Source organism: Macrobrachium nipponense, chromosome 3, assembly GCF_015104395.2.
Source record: "Macrobrachium nipponense isolate FS-2020 chromosome 3, ASM1510439v2, whole genome shotgun sequence".
Classification (NCBI taxonomy): domain Eukaryota; kingdom Metazoa; phylum Arthropoda; class Malacostraca; order Decapoda; family Palaemonidae; genus Macrobrachium; species Macrobrachium nipponense.
Window position 1 is genome coordinate 112109243 of NC_087202.1, and position 21136 is coordinate 112130378.

General features: G+C 37.9%; 1 protein-coding gene across 3 annotated transcripts in view; it reads left to right on the plus strand.

Annotated features, from left to right (window-relative positions):
- Positions 1-21136, plus strand: part of LOC135221964 (very long chain fatty acid elongase 6-like) — a 137632-nt gene that overhangs the window by 107865 nt on the left and 8631 nt on the right. Inside the window, exon 1 of one of the 3 annotated variants that reach the window (XM_064260032.1) lies at positions 12206-12794. The exons of the other annotated variants lie outside the window; for them this stretch is intronic. Within the exon in view, the coding sequence (XP_064116102.1) occupies positions 12481-12794 (314 nt within the window). The 5' untranslated portion in view covers positions 12206-12480. Of the gene's footprint in view, positions 1-12205; positions 12795-21136 lie in introns of those variants that run through there. 3 annotated transcript variants of the gene reach the window in all.

A 21136-nucleotide genomic window follows, 5' to 3' on the forward strand; every position in this document is an offset into this window, starting at 1 on the left:
GGTTGTTTCAAGATATTGTTTCTAATTTTATTTTATGAATATATTTTCAAATGAAACAGACATCAGAGATTTATTTGAGTGATATGAAATAATAATCTCAGTGAAGTATAAACAAACAACATAATTAAAGAAAGATTGACTTCCTATCAGGCTGAGTCAAGTACGACTGCAACATAATAAGACATATTCTTCATTTTCTCCTCACATATTACACGCATCCAAAATCTGAAAGCACCAGCGTATTCAGGGTGATTTTATTGTATGAAAATACAAGTTTTAATTCATCTTGATCGTATGACTTATTACAAATCCGATGATAAATAAAAACAGGTGTAAAGATTGAAACTTTTTCTCTTCACTTTTACTCGTTGTAATTCCTTTGTGTTTTATCTAATTGGTTTCAGGAAAAGATTATTTAGTTGTACAATTAATAGCGAATCCTTTGGTATTACCAAAACTTTATTATCTTTTGGAAAACGTGAGATAAATGAAGAAATATAAACATACTGCATGTTTTCTAAGTCATATGACACAATGAGCGAGCGGCCTACCTCCCGGTACCAGCCAATCAGAGGCTGCCAAACAAACGTCTCGTAGGCGCAAGAATCTACCTTAAATGAATCGACTATAGGTGGCTGGAAGGCTACTTCCAGCATTCATGATTATGAACAGCGATGGCACTGGTACATCGCATTAATGAACGATACAACACCTGCGTAAAGAAAAAAAGTGAGAGGAACCGAAAGTGAAAGAAACTCTATAAGAGAGAGAGAGAGAGAGCTTCTCACCCGTTTCGCAACTCTGGCATCTGTATTAAACAACCCACAATCCGAATTTTCCTTTGCTAATCATTTCAACTTGCTTAGGAGTACTGTAATGGTCTGAAATATACTGTACGTAAAGGGAAATGAAGATCATTCACATTAATGTTTTCAAATACAGTTCATTATTTCAGCCCTCTTCCACTTCTCTGTTTCGTGACCAAATTAATCGTTTGAAAAAGTTTCATATATTCTTTTCTTCAAATCAAGTTTCCCTCTGAATGTGTATTCTGAAATTCAATGAATATGTAAATGTCCTTCGTCAGTCACATATATTTAGTGGTGAAGGAAATTTACTAATATGTTTATAGTACTAAGTCCACAATTCAAAAATGACAGACGGGCTACTGACTGCCATGATCATATTCTTTCCACTCGTAATTATAACACACTTTCATCGTCATAGTCTTTACCATCAAAGTTTGAGTATTTACTACTATGCTTTTAAGTTTTGCTCTCATAGTCGTATGATATATGGCCATACTTGTGTTATAATCATAATCGTTTTCACAGTCATAGTATTTGCTATCGTGAATAAAGCATTTACTTTACAAGTCATAGCGTGTATTATAGTAATTATGGTATTCACTATCAAAGCCACATCTGACTATCATAGTCGTATATTTACGATTCTATGTGTGTACTAGGAAAATCATTATGAAAGTCGATAAATATTGGGAAGTGAATTTTTCACATCTGATAATATACACTTCTTCAACAAATCAAATCAACTGAGTTTAATGGATAAACAATGCCAGGACAAGAAGCTTCATAATGCTAGTATTGATTTTGACTTTGTTTACAAGGGGAATAGAGAGATCATCCCAAATTAAGACCGGTAACAATTTGTAGGACCCAGTAGGTAAGTGTAACTATCCTCTTAGTTAAGCAAGCAGGACGGTTATTGCATATGTGTGCGTGCAAACTTTCGTACATAAGTGGAGTAAGATCAAGAAAGCCAGGTATGCTTGGATCAAGGTTTCTGCTTTTCCATTCGTCAAGCAGCTCCTGTTTACAATTCATTATTCTTCGTGAATAGGCAGCAGTCCTAGTCACCTGACCTGATGATGGAATCACCAGGTCATGAATTTAACATACTTTTCTTAATATATTCCGTGAAAAAAGAATTGTATTCGAAGGGGTTTGTTTACAAAGGGAAATAGGTTTGAAATGTATATAAACCTATCAAACGCAACATTATCCATCTTGAATGAGGCGCGTCATACTATGAAGAGGGTAGGAATATCTAGATATTTGTAACCTTTGCATATTCTTATTATATGTTTTTAACTAAATTTAGAAAAGATAATCTTTATCTTTATGGCATCAGACGGAGGTGTTTCGATTGAATCACGCCATGTCGTGCTGCACTCAGGCCTTATCTCATACTCACTCCTGAAGAGGGAGCTTCAGAAAAATCGCATTTGAGAGAGAGAGAGAGAGAGAGAGAGAGAGAGAGAGAGAGAGAGACGGTATACATTTAAACGGAGCAGTTAACGCTCACGTCTCTCTCTCTCTCTCTCTCTCCTCTCTCTCTCTCTCTCTCTCTCTCTCTACAACTCACAATAGTCGGCTAACAATATAATATACGTTTTCAACAGAGGCATAGCAGGTTTTAGGGAACACCCGTCCACCATTCCTTGCCCGAGAGAGAGAGGGAGAGAGAGAGAGAGTCAAAGTCAAAGTCAAGGTCAAAGTCAAAAACCTTTATTCCATTATAAAATGATTATTCTGCTACATAACAATATAAATTATTTACATAAAATTCACAATAATTGGGTTGTAAAAGTCTAGGATATATATACATTCAAGTAAAATTTAAGAAGTATTACTTAAGTTTCCTTTTGAATAAATCAGAACTAACATCTATACATTTTCTTATTTCCAGAGTTAGTTTATTCCAACAACCTGGCCCCTTATTGCCATCGAGCGTGAACCCAGAGAGAGAGAGAGAGATAAAAGTGACAAACTGAGTGAAAACTATTCCTTTGTACCTGTGTATGACATACAAACTTGAAAAGCCGTCCATATGCGTACACAAACTCATACTGAAAAAAAAAAAAACTAGTTATTCCCACCTCTTGGACAAGAAAGGTCACCTTTCTTTTTAATGCACACTGTTTTTCAAGTGAGAAGAATATAAATTAAAATAAATAGGAAATAAGCATCTTAAAAATAATCAACGCGGAAGCTATTTTTGTCTGGATGAACATTTATTTTGTAATAAAAAACAGCAGGTACAAAAATCTGAACAATCCGGTTGGACGAGAAATAGAAATTAAGAATTTTCAAGCACTTTATCACAGACCAGGAGCACGACGAAAGGGAAACAGATAGACACCTGTAGATTATTACTATTATTATTATTATTATTATTAACACCATTTTCCGTACATATATATACATATACGTAAATGTATACATACATTATATATATATATATACATACATTAATATTATTATATATAATATATTATATATATATAGATATATATATATTATATATATATATATAATGTGTGTGTGTGTGTGTGTGTGTGTGTGTGTGTGTGTATACTATATATATATATATATATATATATATATATATTATAATATATTATATATATTATATATGTGTTGTGTCTGTGTGTGTGCGTCGTAGTGTTCAGACGGGGTCACCTCGACCTTGGCACTGAACTCACAACATGGTGGTGACTCGGTCCCAGACGAGGAATTATACCTTCTGGCCTTCACTACATCGGCCAAGGCGGTCCGGTTGGGGCCACTTCAGGAGAAGACCGGGCCCGCATACAATTACGAAGTTTGATCATTTTGTCAGGTATCACAACTATAAACTGTGAATAGAGTTTCACGTCATGAGCCCCTGGTAACATTGCCAGTGGAATGGAGCTGTGGAGGCGAATTCAGTGGGAGTTTTATGATTTTGCGTCTCGTCTGTGGCGTTGGCAGGAAAGTGCTACAGGGAAGAGCTCTGGTGATCAAAGTCTTAACATAGAAAGTCAATTCCATCTGAACAAAATTTCAGTATTCATACGAAGCTACAAACCGTTTATCGGATTTTTCAAAGTCACGGCTGTCAATTATTATTAATAATGTTTATCAGACTAAGAAATTCCAGAAGTGACTGGAATGGAATCTCACATCTCTGAAAGACAAATATCTACCAGTTTTGTGATTTTAGCAAATATTCCCATCTAAATCATCATTATTTGATGTCCTTTCTTCACCCGTAACTATACATGCAAGAATTTTAATTAAAGTCCCTAAATGGCATTCAGTGCACCTGACACAACATTAATATGCAAGGTTCACAATAATTGCCACGGTAATGTCCGTCCTTTCAAGGAAAGCTGAGAAGGGCAGTCACTTTCAGGATGTGCATTTTGATATGGTAGAGACATCATGTTGCCGGGAGCCTCAAACGGATCGCAGAAGGCCCGTGCGCTTGTTACATTGTAATGCATGAAACGGGTAACTAGAAATTACATTGTGATTTCTCACGTTTTACGGTGTATAAATACTTCAGTCATTTTTCCCCATCTTTTTACTTTTTGTATTGTATCAAAACGCGTCCCTGAAACTGTATGAAAGTCACAGTTAAAATTATTGCTTAAGATTTCATGCACCCTTTACCTACCAAATATATCATTACGAACAGTTTCACATATAGCTGCCATAAAACTGGATTACGTGAAGAGTGACCTTTTGGCAAGGTCTTTAGACCTTGACTTTTGGCTATTTAGGGGAAAACCGAATAATCCAAAAGGCTGTCATTTCTGTAACCTCAGTTGCTCGCATGTTTCTGAGATCGGCTAATTTGTCTGCATTAATAGATTTTGATTCATTGGTTGATCGAATTTCAATCGAAAACGCGGATCTTAATCTTATACTGTCTGATTACACATGAATTTAGACACTACATAGGTGAAGTCGATATATATATATATATATATATATATATATATATATATATATATATATATATATATAAAATTCATAACTTAAAAATGACATTATATGTACAATTAATAATATATGATAACAAATGAAGGGGTATTCGTGTTTCCATCTGCAGGAGGCCTGCGTGTTCTTGAAATATGTTTGACTCTGGATTCTCAAAGGATACCAAGAGAATGACCGAAGAGGGGTTATTCCTAAGCAAATAATATGAAGATCTTTGCCAAAATGCCTCTGAGGTTATGAGAAGATGATAATGCAAAGAGAAACCCGCAGGTGTCCAAAATCCCCAAAGACAGATTATTGGAAGCAAAGATGATTCTGCAGTGTGTGGAATTATAATCGAAAAGGAGAAAGAATAAAAGAAGAATAACGAATAAGGAGAGAGAGAGAGGAGGAGGAGGAGGAGGAGGAGGAGGAGGGCGATTAATCTACAAAAACAGGGTTTGATGTGCAAAAGCAAAAAGGGAAATAAAAATTTCACGCTAAAAAAATCAGATGTTACTGAATCATGATGAGATGCCTACCGCGTCGCCCGATGGTTTCAAGGGTCAATTTTCTTTGTTCGTCTCTCTTGTACATCATTTGGCCGTGGATTGGGAAGAGTCCTTGGAACAACCTTTACTTCTATGTCAGTGACGGGCCGCTAGCAAGTAATTTGGGTCGCATTTCAAATGCGTCGTATTGCTGAAACTTTTCCAATGTTTCGTTGGCGGTTAACATCTGCCGTAGAACTTTTATTTTCTTTCTTTCGTTTTCTATTAAGCACAGATTAAGACTGACCAGCAGATGCCCTTCACTTTTTTCTTTTTTTCTCTCTTTTTTGCCAACTTTTTGCTATTTAGTATTTAACATCTTCCCTGAGACCTGACCATTAATTAAAGTTCCTTTTGATAAATAAAAAAAAAATAGACGACAAAGGGTGATGCCGTTATTACCTGTGGCTTCTTAATTTTCCAAATGAAAAAGATTTAGCCCCAAGCGACACGACCGCGAAAATAGCTCTCAGTAAAGGCACCTGCATCATTGAGAACATCATGAAGAACAATGTGACGAGCTTTCCATTTTCTTTAAGAAGAGGGAAAATTGGAAAGTAAGAACAGCAACTTTCAACATGACAAAACATCAGTCGGCTCTACTGCATAATGAGGCTTGCTCCTTTCACGCGATAATACGCTGTCTTTCCTGGATTCTACTCACTGTATACGGTTTTGACTATCTCCTACGGGGTTGGATTGTTTAAAACGGGAGTTTTAAAACTCTCTCTCTCTCTCTGTCTCTCTCTCTCTCTCTCTCTCTCTCTCTCTCTCTGTTTTTCCTGCGCTTTGTCTTTCACAAATATCCTGTCACCTGTAGGCGCCTTTCACATGGTTCTCACCCAAGTAGGTTTGTGTCTTCCAACTCATTAGGGCACCCACAGGTGCCCAGGACGTTGTTATCAATGTAAGTGTCCTAAACAGCATGGCAACAACATGTGATAGGAAGAGAATGGTTACCTTCATCCGATAACGTTTACAGACATTGTATAAGACCCATCGAAGATTAGGACCAGAATTGATCTTTACGTAAAAGATATTCAGATAAACTGGTCTTTAAGAAAGCATAACAAAATCAGCCACGTTTGTCTTTCGTGATTCTGAAGATGAGATAAAATTATTTCAAATACAAGTGAAACAATTCAGTTCTCAGGTTTATACACTAGCATTTGTCAATTCAATTTTCGGAGTAGGATTCCTCCTTGGACCATGGCTTTTTTCCTCTCTCTCTCTCTCTCTCTTGTGCTTCTTGGAAAAAATATAGTTTCAAGGTTTAACTGTTCGTTAACTAACAAAACATCAGTTTTGACGACAGCCACAAACAAAACATCAAAGGAACTGCGTCAGTGAAGTCGGTAAATGGAAGCTATACTACACATAAATTTAACGGAAACGAAAATTATTGAACGTCATTTTTTTTCAGAGCAATAAAAAAAGAAAAAAAAAAGCTGGGCTTCTCCTTTTGAGAAATGTTTATCTTTGCCATTTTCATATCAAAGATGGATCAAAATGAGAGGCGCAATTAGTTCCCTCACACTGAAGTATCAAAACAGTAACCGCACGGGCGAGTTTTATTCGGAATCACGTGGCCACTGGAAAGCCATTCTTCGTCTTATCACTACGACTTTTTTTATTCCTGCTAGATGTTCGTGCATTCATGAAAATGTTATGAAGAAAGCAAGAGGAGATATTGGCGCATTTAAAAATAAATGTAACACTTTTTGTTCAAGACATGAAGAGTTGTCTCCAAGGGAACAGGAATTTATGCAGTCGACAATAATTGTTCCTTGCTTTGCTTTACGTAAGTTATGATCACCGGAAAATTAAGATAATGACTGATTACCCCAGCTGATAACTCTGGTTTTCAGCATAATTTCATCAGCTCGTGTTATGACGTAACTGGGGTGTGGGTTGGGAGGAAGGGGGCCGGGATGCTTGGCGAGTAACTGGACATTTTTTGATGAGCGATCGAACTTTGACAAACGCTGTCACAGCATTCGCTTTGTGCTGCGCCACGGAGGGACGGAATGTGACAGAGTCGTTTACAAAAGAAAAAAAAATTGTGCAATAGCTCTAAATATTTTTTTTCTGCGTTAATCCATATTTTTTCTTGGGAACAATTTTTTTTCTCGATCAAGGCCTCAGAGAAAAAAAGGCCTTGTAAAACTGACTGTGATACAAGAGGGGCTCAATATGCTTCATTCTTCTATGGGGATCATTGGGGAGGGAAGCTCGTTCCGGGTTGGAGGACGGCAGGCAGTTCTTTTATACCCGTAGACTATATCACTGTTGCACACATAAAAACTTGGCATCAGAGAAATGTCCTGATTAGGAATAAAGCATAATATTAACATTTTCATGTTTTTGCATGAACTCTTGGTACTCGTATGAGTTCGCATAAAACTCAGGGTCAACACCGCAGTCTTACTGGAATGTCATAATGTGAAGACCAGTCACAGCAACATATATATAATATTATATATAATATATAATTATATATAATAAGTATTATATAGTATATATATTATATTATTATATATATTAGTGCCAATACGTCATCACATTATATATTTATATATATATATATATAATATATTATATATATATATATATATATATATATATATATATATATATTTTTGTGCCAATACGTCTCAAAAACAACAAATTACCTGAGGTGCGACAGGTATTTGAGATGGGAGGCGGCATAAACTTATATCCTCTTGCGGTGGCGGAGTGGGCTAAGGCTTCACTGCCAGTCCTGGAATTGGAGATATCGATGGTTCGTGCCCGTCGGCCGGCAATTCTATTGTCGCCTAAGAATTCCCCTTCGGTTAAGCATATATGAAAATATATTAATTCCGAGGTAGAGCGAATTAGATATTAAAGGACATTTGTAGCTCGATGTATTTATATGAATAACGGTAATGTGATATGACAGGTATATATATATATATATATATATATATATATACAATATATATATAGATATATATATATATATATAGATATATATATATATATATTAGATAATATATATTAGTGCCAATACGTCATCACGTTTGCTGTGACTGGTCTTCACATTATGACATTCCAGTAAGACAGCGGTGTTGACCCTGAGTTTATGCGAACTCATACGAGTACCAAGAGTTCATGCAAACACATGAAAATGTTAATATTATGCTTTATACTTATTCAGGACATTTCTCTGATGCCAAGTTTTTATGTGTGCAGCAGTGATATAGTCTACGGGTATAAAAGAACTGCCTGCCGTCCTCCAACCCGGAACGAGCTTCCCTCCCCAATGATCCCCATATTGAGCATATTGAGCCCTGATCGAGAAAAAAATTGTTCCCAAGAAAAAAAAATTGATTGACGCAAAAAAAAAAAAATATTAAGAGCTATTGCACAATATATATATATATATATATATATATATATGTGTGTGTGTGTGTGTGTGTGTGTGTGTGTATGTGTGTGTATGCATAGTACATAATATCAATATAGATATGAATGTCTTTTACTGTAATACAACAGTAAATAATATGTATATATTATATATACATATATATATATATAGATATATATATCTATATATATATTAGTTTATGTTTGTGTGTGTGTGTGTGTGTGTGTGTGTGTGTGTGTATCCTTTAATTGGAAGTATTACCAAGTGAAAGAAGGTATATCGGTTATTTTCTCCTATGCAGAATAAATTGCCTACGACATAAAATAAGTTGTAGAGTAAAAGGAAGAGAACTCTACATAAGCGTCCAGTACAAAGTGATGGAAAATAGAAACGAAATAAGAGGAGCTAAGAGGAGAGCATTTTGCTGAGATCAGTTGAAAGGCTCTTTTATCTGAACGAGAAAGTGACTGGCTTGGTATAACAAGTGGAAAGATACGAAGAATGGGTAAGGTTAGTGTGGTACAATAGATGGATAAAAGCCTTTCATGATGGCTTGGTCATGTAGTGATCATGGGAGACGGGGTTAAAAAATCAGAAGTACTGGAAAAAAAAGAAAAGAATAACAAGTGCTGTGCAGGAGGAGCGAAAAAAGTGTAGGAACGGAAGAGCCTCAATGCACAGGAAACAGAAGAGAGCGCACTCGGTAAAAGTGAGTGGTGCAGCTTGTGAGATGTGTTCTAAAGTTTGATGTCCTTACCTCCTAAGTAATGGCAGTTCAGATAATGCCTCTTCATATGCCAACTTGATTTTTAATAAAGACAGAGCATAGCACAGTGGTGAGTTAATCTAGAGATGTCTTAGGAAAAATATTTCAAAAGAACAGAATGCAATTTAAAGTTAGAAGCGTTGTTTATGAAACCGGGTGTGACAGCTATTTGCTAAGTTAATCGTTATTACGTAAAAGTCTTTTATACAATATATATGTATATATTACTCGTTTGTATATTTCATACTTATGCATGCTACATCATGTTGTAAAATAGTTCAATATCCTCTTGCATATGCTACAGGCTTAGCTAGCGGCCATTACTAAGTAACAGGGTTGCATAAGCACCAGGCCAATTTTGTTATGCTCAGCACTCAACATCTGATGCCATCGTCTCTTGTCAGAAAATCTTCAAAACTATATTTCACTGTTCTTCTTACTAAGGTCTAGAATTCAGTGGTTCTCGACCTTTTTTATCACGCCCCCTCTAAGAGGTGGTCCTTCCGTCCCTTTGCATCTATAAGTAAAATTCCCTCGCACAGTTAAAGAAATAAAAGAGGCCTTTTTATTCTTTTGGAAATGAATTAGTGAGATACTTGACACTGCTTCTTAGCTACTAGATTTTGAATGCATGGTTGAATGCCAGGGAGTGCACAGCGTAAGTCCATTTCAGCTTTCAGCCTGTTTTTGCATTTAGTCTTGAGAGCAACGAGCGTGGAAAATGCAGCTTCACAAAGATATATACTACATGGATCCGAACATATTTAGGATCTGAACGAGTCCAACTGGCGTAGTAGACTATGGGAAACTAACGTTATAAGGCGATACTTTTGCATTTTTTTTTTTTCGTAAATTTCCAAATATTAGTTCCTCACGCTTGTTAAGAGAATAATGAATATAATGAGAGAATTTGTTTATTCTTTCATAGGACTCCCCCTCACCTCCAAAGGAAATTGCTGGAGCCCCGCTCCTTCCCCCCCAGGCCGAGAACCACTGGTCTAGATTAAGTAAGCTTACGGATTCTGACTCATAATAACGGCCCGTAAGTGAATGAATATAATAGTGGATAAAAGAATGAGACGTGGCGTGAACCTCTGGATCCGGACCTCGTCGGTCTCAGAAATGGCGCCTATGACTAAAAGGTCGAAGTCGGAAGAGCGATTCAATAAAAAGAAAAAAATATATGTATGAACTGTATCAACTAAGTCACCCGCCCACGCTCTAGTAGACGCTACACATGTTTATCGATTTCCCTTCCTTTGAACAGGCTCACGCTACAGAGCTAGGCCGACATATGACAGCCACATGATACTCTATCGAAGCTGTGATCATACGTATGGAAGTGGTGGTAAAAATCTTCTTGTAAACAACTCAACAAACGCTATAAAAGGCAGAGCGACATACATGTCTCATGAATAATTATGTTTTACCGAACTTAGAATCGCTTCTCCCCAGACCACTAGTCCCTTATCGAAAGGTGATCATTCACGTAAGAAGAATGTTGGTCGTCCCTTAGCAGTTGAACAACTTGAAGGTGACATCCGTTTCGTAGATTCCGACCTTTGACCATGCGTGTAATCATGACATCGTCCGAGGGTACAAAATCCGCTCTGTTAGTTTCTATTTCCTCCCTCATTTGTGACAATCTGATAGGCCATCTCAGGCATGTAGCATGTCAATTGAAGATTTTGCACCATTGCTATTTCTTATCTCAATGTGACCCCTGAAATACTTATCACGAGAACAAATCTTCACCATTCGTAACTATTATCTTATAGAAATCTACAAGTAGCCAACAATATACCTACATCTACTATATATTTTTCGCTCAGTTTGTTTTTGTTAATAAAACATTGTTCGCGCTCATCATATACTGCAATTTAAACAGGGAGATGTTAGTATTGTGCAAATATGGCAATATTTGGAATGAAAATATTTGATATCGTGATAATAATAATAATAATAATAATAATAATAATAATAATAATAATAATAATAATAATAATAATAATAATAATAATTATTATTATTATTATTATTATTATTATTATTATTATTATTATTATTATTATTATTATTATATAAAAACTATAAATATAAATGTTTATTTGTGTTTTTCTTTTACTCCGTGTGTCTTCCCTATTTTGTTTTTCGTTTCCATCAATTATATATTATTCCTTGCATGTCGTTGTGATGTTTACTACATAGAAACAATTTCCCAATATCCTTAGTGACGTTACAATGATATATCTCAGTTCTTTACTGCCTTACTTTTTAAATCGGAGGGAGTGGTAAGATGGCTGATCGTTTTTCATGTGTAGAGAAGAAAGCCGATCTCCGCCACATGATATCACTGACTTCCCCGGCCATTCATAAAATCAATACAACTGGTAACCTTGATTTCTAGTTTCAAATAGTGGTACGGATTGTGAATTGTAAATAAGAACAAATTTGATATATGAAGTGAGTCATACGCCCTATCTACACTAAAAACAGCGCTCGAAACCAAATTCGTCTACCGGTTTTTTTAAATTTCATTTTTGCCATAAGCTTAGTCCATCAGAAATCAATATCTGTAAGAGCAGATATCTAGATATTTTTGAAATGGTGAGTATCCTTATATAATGCCCATAAATAGCGTTCGTTATCAGGGGAAGTGGCAACTCGAACAGTTTTTAGAACACTGCGAGTGTCTCGGTGCGAGGTGAGTTAAGGGTAGCGTGTCGTCTGCTTCAGCTGTCAGCGGCGGCACACCGGCGAAGGCAGATTGGTGCTGATTCGTCTCTTGGTTTCACCTTCTCTCTCTCGCTGTTGCACATCAATTCTGTGATAGACGATTTGCTGAAAGTCTTCGTTCCGCCGTCAGACCGGTGCTAATTTAGTTATATCCTGCCCAGCTGTGCCGCAGTTGACCATTATTTCAGAAATTCCCCGTATTCCCTGCATACCGAACTGCTTTGCCGCCCAACTATACAATCAACAGCCAACATGGATTCGGTCACAATGCCTAATTATTCGTACGTGTTTAAATTCGAAGAGGACTTTGACAACTACGAGAAACGACGATGGATGAAAGAGAACTGGACAACGAGTTTCTACTATATCGGGGCCTACATGATAGTGGTATTTGGCGGCCAACTGTACATGCAGACGAGGCCCCGATTCGAGCTTCGGATGCCGCTTTTCATGTGGAACGTGTTTCTAGCCCTTTTCTCCGTGTGGGGAGCTTACCGCAGCGCGCCTGAACTTCTCTATGTCCTGGGCAATCATGGCTTCCATTACTCCGTCTGCATACCTGGCAGGTGAGCACTAACACTGTAGAGAATCCGTAAACTCATTCCATATTGGATTTTGCTGCCTTGTGTTTGTTCTTGTAGGATATTCCAGTGTGCTAACCGATCCATTGGGGTTTGTGACTGAAAGAAGCGTTGGATTGTCTTCGCCTAGCTTATTTATTGATCTAACGCTCTGTTTATAGTTAAGCTCTTCCTTTTTCGTTAGTCTGCTGTTTTAAGGGAGGATTGACAGAAACATTTTGATTCCGATAGGCTTAGCTTTGGTGTGGAATAATTTTAGTTACAACGCAAGGAGTAACAATTCGAAGACAGTGTAATGATCCGAAAAGAATTAATTGGATTGGTATGTCAACGGCGGTCGCGTTCATAAGAGTTTCACTGTGGGAGGGAGCGCCGGTTGTTGTGACGGCCCATATTGTGTAGAGCGTGCACCGCTCAGCAAGAAGAGATTGGGTGGGTGGGGGGGGGGGGAGCCGTCCGCTCTAGGCTCTACTTTCACTACATTAATCATCATTGAAACTCAGAAAATGATTTATTAAGAATGGAATGTTAATCCATTTCAGTGTGAAAAGCAGGGGTCCAAAACTGACCAAAGGAATAATTCATTTAGACTTCACTCGTATACCATGAGAAACCCAGTCGACATACTATCTTTTTATTTTATTTTACTTTTTTTAGTTACCTCTTGCATGATTGAGCACCTGACCTCATACCATTTGACGAAATGTGTTTGGGAAGTATGTTGTCCAGTACTTGTATAATTTCAATGCATTAAAAAACTGTATGTGAATGTGGGGGATGGGGCGGTGGGGAAATTACGTTTGCAAGTTTCTCTCGAAGCATTATGCTAAGTAGTACTGATGATGACCTTTCGATGAACAGAGAGAAGTAGAGCCATGAGGGTCTGGAAGGTGCTGAAAATGTCGTGCCCCATTTCTCGCAAATATGGTATGGTCTTGCATGAAACTATAGGCAAAAGTAGACAAGATTTTTGTTTAATTATGTACTTTGTTTGGCAGTGATAAAAGCTCTGTGGCGAGGTCAAGTTTTCTTCTTTCTTTTTCTTTTAACTCGATGAACCAGTGAAGGGACGTGGAATTTGGGTTGACCATGAAAATAGACGCACTTCGTGGTTAAGGTCAGCATGGTAGAAAGAACAGCCTTCTATAAATGAAGGGCCAAGACGCAAGGTGGGAATTTCGGGTTCTCTCGTTCCCTTCACTTCCTTACCTTGGACTTGGACCACTGGTTGCGCTATGAACAGGAGAGAGAGACGGGGGGGGGGGGGGGGGGGGGGGGGGGGGGGGGGGGGGGGGGGGGAGAGAGAGAGTCCTATAGGCCATTAAGGCCTTGCTCATTTATTTAGCAGTTTCTTAATGGTTACCGCCATCTTAAGTTGTGAGTGTAACTTATCTAAGGTCAGAATATTTATCTGCAAGTATTGTTTTCTATTCCAACAAAATTAATTTACAACTTGGCATCTTAAGTGGATGACGCAATCAACTGGTGGTGTCATGAGCCATAGGGTTTTCAAATGTTAGCTTTTCTATTCATTGTAACCTGCCCCGCCCACAACGGTAAATGTGTATTATATATAAACATACGTACCTGCCCACACGCTTACACAATCTTAACATGCATACACCATTGTATCTAAGTGTGTAAATACATAGGTTTTCTAGTCTTGCAATAGGTTTTATTTTTAGGCATTGCCTACTACTGTACAGCATTACTTGCAAAAGACGTGAACTTTACCTTTGAATTCTGCCTACGTGCACAAAGCGGTTATGGGCAGCCAGGCATTGTCCACCATGTTTGTTCTCATCTGCGTTATTTGAGCAATGATTGGAGTCCGTTCCCTCAGACGTGTTTGAAATTTGTTTGAATTAACCAGTCGTCGGGAACTTCCCCTTGACTCGAGGGCTTTATCGGAAAGGTGGTTCTACGAATATCTAGAAATCTCTCATACCCGAGTGGTAGGTATGTGTGCCAAGGGCGCCTTCTAATATTTGTCTTAAGTGACCCATTCACTAAAATCGGTCTAGAGTAAGGGATGTTCAGAAGCCTTGCGCGGCAATAAGCACCGGTAGCCTTCACATTACGTAACTGGACGTGGTGTTTGTGTAATGGTAGTAGACACCTAATTATGATTTTTAAGTCGAATTAACAGCGTTATTAATGATATGGGTACTGTTGCTAGATTAAGTAGAGTAGAAGCAATATAATCAGTAATCGAAGATGAACTCTTGAACGACTGGCATGTGAAAAGAGCAGGATGCTATTTAAGATTAGGATGTGGGACAGGAGTGGCCGGGGGGTGAAGTACGAAGTTTGGGGTGAGTGAGCGAGCGGCTGGAATGGAATGTAAAAATAGAGGGAAAGGTTGCCAGCTAGGCGAATAAGGCTTTCCATTTGTCTCGTGGAAGTCTGGTGGCTGTCGATGCGAAGATATTTTTATTTGAATTATTTCTCTCTCTCTCTCTCTCTCTAATGCAAGGTACTCGGGATTAGTTAGTTACTACCACGAAATAAGAGCATCTTAGTTTACTAACCAAACTTTGATAACTCCTATCAGCTTATGGGTATATTAGTCTAGTGAGCTAACTCGACTGATTACTCTCATTCTATCTTACGGTAGAGATAGCCGCGATAACTGGCTTGTCAACTAGGCAAGTCAGATGAAGACATCGTTGTTGGATGGGGGAGCTGTACCGGATGTAATACCCTGCCCTATCGTACTGTAAATTAATTTCCATTATTTAAAATAGTTTATCCAAACTAAAAAAATTAATTAAAACTGTGAAGACAAAGATTTAATAAGCTGGTTTCATCCTTATTAACTCGCCCAAAACCTTGTCAGACTTAGCTTAAATAATCTTAGGGAAATTGTAATCGTCAAAATTGACATGGCGCATGGCAATGTTCTTTTACAATATTGTAAATGTAAATACTTCATTTGAGATAGAAATAATTGCAATTTTTTATAAGATGAATAATTTTTTCTTTAATAAAAGTGAACAGGCTGGGTTTCCCTTAAGGCCAGAAAGTCGCTGAACAAATGGCCCCTGTGCATAAAAGCAGCCGAGGACAGACAGTGTTGTTGACTATTCTTGGAGTCCCAAACCACACGAGTCGTGCCCAATCATGAACACAGTTGGGTCCTCGAGGCTTAAGGACAAGATCACCTATGCCTCTACTATTTCTTCTTTTAACGGTAGTTGTATTTAAATATATCTTTTGATGATTTGGTTCTCACTGTATATTACTCTTAATTTTCTGTACTTTTTTCTATTTACAATGAAGCTTGTTTTGTAAGTTGAAAATGCCTAGGGTCTGTCATGCTGCATGCCAATAGCCTCAGGTTGAATAAGGAATAGCCGAGCTACATTAAGGTTACCATTCTTGAGTCATTGTGTGCTATGGTAGCGTAGAAGGTGGCAGGTCTTGGCAGTTTTCGGGTCAAGGAAACCTTGCCCAAATATATCAAATTAATGCCACAAGGTAGACGCCCTTCAGTTTAGTTTTTAAATAAGAATAGCAACGGTTGTTAGAGCATTCTTCTAAGGCTCAGACAGTAGGGTAGGGAAATTTAAACTGTTGGATTGTGATAAACCAGTTGATGAGTACCGTATTCACTTTTATATGCTAGAATTCCAAGAAGCTAACCAGATTTCAAACCATTGTTAGTAGCTATGAAAAATACGAACATTCACACAGTATGCCAAAACTAAGTCATAAAATTAAATTGTTTAGTTTTCAGGGAGATTAGGAGCATCTAAAGTTCCCCATGCAACATACCATGAGATATATAACTTAAATATAACTTAAAATCTGCATATATTTGTGTACAGGATAACTTTTATCTTATCTGCATTTTTTCAATGTCTGATTTGGATGGCAGATATATATTATGCAGGAACTTAACATGACAGGCCACATTTTGTCTTAATGTTGTTGTTAATAGAGTAGATTTCTATAGTTTAACATTCTATGATAATTTCCGGACCTCGTAATCTGTTTGTTGCCATTTGTTCCTCCGACTACAATTTTGACAAGTCAGGCTTTTCATCATGACAGAGTGGAGTCTGCTGACCTTCGCCTTATTGCGGATGTCATCTGCGCCAGGCATTATTTAACCCTTATCACACAATGGAGGAAAAATATTCAGGGGAGAGCTGCATAAGGATTTATTACCGTTTTTTTATGTCTATTCTTGTGTACACAAGTTACGGTACTGTACGCATATTACAATGCATCATACGTGCATACATCTGTGTCTGTGTAGAATGAAAGAAATCGAAGAGTTTTGAATACCACACTTATAGCATAGCAGTGAAGTCCCATAATAACCTCACATGTCATTTAACTAATATCTTATCAGTTTGGGGCGTTTGTTGATCTTGCACAAGTCATCCCACGATTGTGTAAGCTTTTTCATTGTGATAAGGATTTTGATTGATGACGTTTACTGATAGTCCAGAGTAGACGCGCTGTCGATTATGCTGTCGGCACAATCTGTAACTGTGATATCGAGGTAAACGGCTTCTTGGCAAAAATAACGCTCTTGATTTCGTTCAGACCGCGAATTTCACAGCCGAGGATGAACCATGTCGAGAGGAGGAAGTCTGCTATTCACTCCCATTTGCATTCAGTGTGAATAACAGCGTTGCAGGTGTCGAGAGTTGTAGTCAAGTTAATGTTAACTGGGCCATTTTTATTTAATGAAGGGTCTGGCTTGTAAGCACGCATTCGGGCACGGGAACACGTTACACTCGAGCAAACACATTTTTGCACTTGGTACAATATATTTTTTTTCTAAAGGCGAATGAAAGGTTTGATGAACTTATAAATTTCAGGTGTTAGAGAATGAACTTTAATCTGGAAAATATTGGCAGTGTCATAGGTTAACAGGTATTCTGCATCTAAGGTTCTGAATCTTAAGGTGAAACGCTAGGCTGGGCTTTCTTCCGAGAATGGAAATTCTAAGACGACAAAGGCCGCTCCCATTTGTATTGTGCCATGGTAGGAAGTGAAACTCCCTTACCATAAAAAAAAATGGCCTTAAACCTACCCCCCCCCCCTACCGGTTTGTTTAGTGACCCGTTAATGATAATTTCTTTTGAAGATTTATGGTAATTTGCCTGGAGAAATTTGTGTAGCCTACAAAACATGTACGATGTAATCGCTGATTTTGGACGAGAGCCCCCGAAGTTATAGATTTGTAAGAGTGACATCGATTTAGTTTCTTCCCTGTTTTTGCAAGCAGTGTGCGTACTTCGTAATTATGAAGCATACTTCATTCTTGGGGGGTTTATTGTTGGTTGACAGTGATAGCTTTATGAATGTTAATAATAATTGCTTACAATTAGTAAAGCAGTGATACGAGCAAAACACCGGAAAGAGTTCAGGAGACAGACCGTCGATGTTCAAGCAGTTTGAAAATGTACTACCATCATAATGAAGAGATTGTTTAGTATATGACGTGTTGGCTGGTCGAACATACATACTGTAGTCTCACTGAGGTCAATGTATTCCAAAGTACATTGTTTTTTGTTTGATTAAAGTATAAATGAGTTTAGAACGAGTGAAGAGAAGCAAGCAGGACGTTTGAGGCGCGGTCTATTGTTGACGAAGTGGGAGGAGCTTATCACCATTGCACAGAAACGAGCGCACACTGTCTCTGATTCAGCGCTTGTGAGAGAGTTGAATCACGTGGAAGATAGGTGCTCTACCTCCTCGGCATTCCTGCAGCCGAGGCTTGTCGCTGCGTGCCTCTTATTATAACACCAGCCAGTGTGACAGACACTGTAGGCTGCAGCAGTAAATATGGCGGGAAAAGGAGGCATGATCGGTAACGGAACCTGCCGACCCCAATTTCCCCCCCCCCCCCCCCCCCTCTCCCCCCCCCCCCCCCCCCCTCCTCTTCCACCGATGATTCTTTTCTACCTGTCACCAGGGGAGAGAGATGCCGGATATGTCTTTCGCCAAAGTCGGGTGTCGCTTTTGTATTGTATCTTTCTTAATCCTTAGTTTTATAGTTTTAGCTGGCCTTGTGCCAGCGCGGGCTCGTGCTCTGTGGAGGTCGCCTTATCTTGTGATCCTATTATCTGTTGAAATTTTCATTCGGCCAGTTTAGAACTTTAGTCTGCTTACTAACATGGGATTTAAAGACTAGTCTCTCTCTCTCTCTCTCTCTCTCTCTCTCTCTCTCTCTCTCTCTCTCTCTCTCTCTCTCTCTCTGATCCAGAAAAATTTCATGCGTTAAGCACCAATTTACATATACATATAGGATACATACATACATATATAAATAATATATATGTATGCAGTATATAATCCTTAAGATGGTATTTTTCTCAATTTTCTGTAATCAATTTTTTTCCATTTTTATATTTCTCATTTGTTATCTAAATTTTCAATATATTTTTTTCTTTCTCTCAATAGATCGAACGCAAATGTGTGATGAAAGATGTGCAGCGAATGAACGTCGTCGTTCTCTCTCAATATAGAATTAGTCTTTAACTCTTGTTAAATCGTGCGTTGATGCAATGGTATGTGGTTGAAGTAAATGTTTTAAATGGCGCTACTTATTTAAGTATTTTAACGGGGACATTAGTTTTGAACTTCCTTGCACTTAGGAAAAGCCGCCTTGCCAGAGACAGAAGATTGATTAATTAATAATATTGTAGAAAACCTACTTGCATGTACACTTTAAGCACAGTAGGCTCGTTAGGTGTACATCAAACTCCTCTTTTTTATATATTGCGCTTTTCACACCAGATGTAAACATAAGTGGATGATATATAGATCTACGTTTGTATGTCCAGTCATTTTAACACCTCTGTCACTTTTCAAGTCCTACTTGAAGACTATCTGGCGCTGCAGACAATCGGAAATTGGATGCCATATTTCAGCTTTTGAGATTTAGTTAGTTCTAGAGGTAACGAGAGCGGTCATATGATTCTTTTTTACTTTGAAGAATTTTTATTTTACTTTAAAGAATAGTATGCAATTTCGTGAGACCTTAGAGTATTAAATGGATCTAGCAGTTTATTTTTTCCAACCAGTTATGAGGTGTGTGTGTGTGTGTGTGTGTGTGTTGTAATCCAGTAGAATATCTGAAGAATTGGTGAACAGTTTTTTGTGAAAATTGGCTAATGTCTGCGTTTGGTAATTTTCCTTTTTGATGCTAATTTCGATGTGTTGATTTTATATTTAGTGGTTAAAAGGATTCGGCCAACAAATAGTGGCCTACACCAGGCCCTAGACGGAGGCTTAACGCCCACCAAGGGCTTTTGTTGAAGAATAACTTATCTTTTTTTTTAATATTTACAAAAGCATTTAATTGTTTTAAATCCTTTCAAATCTAACTGTTGCCAATAACCTGGCGAATCAGTGATGCCAGGTGATGATTATTAAAAACGTAAAAATCGTATGACCTCATAAGCTTCATGATTCACATATATTCTCAGCTGAGTCGTCTTGCAAACGCTTTCAAACATTGATCCAGTTCTTTCATTTTTCCACTAACTACTTGGCATGTAAAGTTCAGTAACCTCTACTAGGCCAGAATCTTGTAACCTGTATATTTTGCCCTTCTTTTTGCTTGTCAGGCAAGGAAATCTATAATGCTCTACTCGACACCTTTTAGCATACACTCGTTTTCGCTTGACATTAATTTCTTCAAGGTTATCATCATTGCCAATTGATCCTCGCACCCTCATCCTTCTGCAACTCTACACAGTTTTCCCCTAGCAAGCATTCTGTCACCTGCCGAGCTTCATTAATCACAATTCCACATTCCTTGAAGTGGCTTCTGTTGCGCTCATGATTCTCGGTCTCGGTATAAGGGATGAATGTTTTCTCTATTCGGTTTGTTACACCTTGTTTACTTCCACCGCCACCAATTGTATTTCTTCCTAGCTTCCATGCTCTCACATTATTAGACAGTTTATGAGCTCTTGACATTTTTTTTCGAGCTTTCTCTTAAAATTGCCACTTCTCTCACGCTTAGTTCTTGTGCATGATTCGTATTATAGTTGGTTTCTTTCATTCGCCGAACTCGTTGCACGACACCACACAATCACATTTTTATCCCCCCTGCCTATGTGCCCATAACCACAAGCACTTCCTGAAGCCGTATGACCTGACCCGCTTCTTTCAAGTTGAACTTTTACTCCACTACCTTGTGACATCTTCCAGCGTACCGTATTCTTCATCTATATTCTTCTCATTTATTATTCTTGCTTATTAAACTACAATTTAACTGTCACTGTGCACACTTCATCTGCTCTTGGAACTCTTTATGTATTTTTATTTGCTATTCATTAACTGATTTTCACGTATAC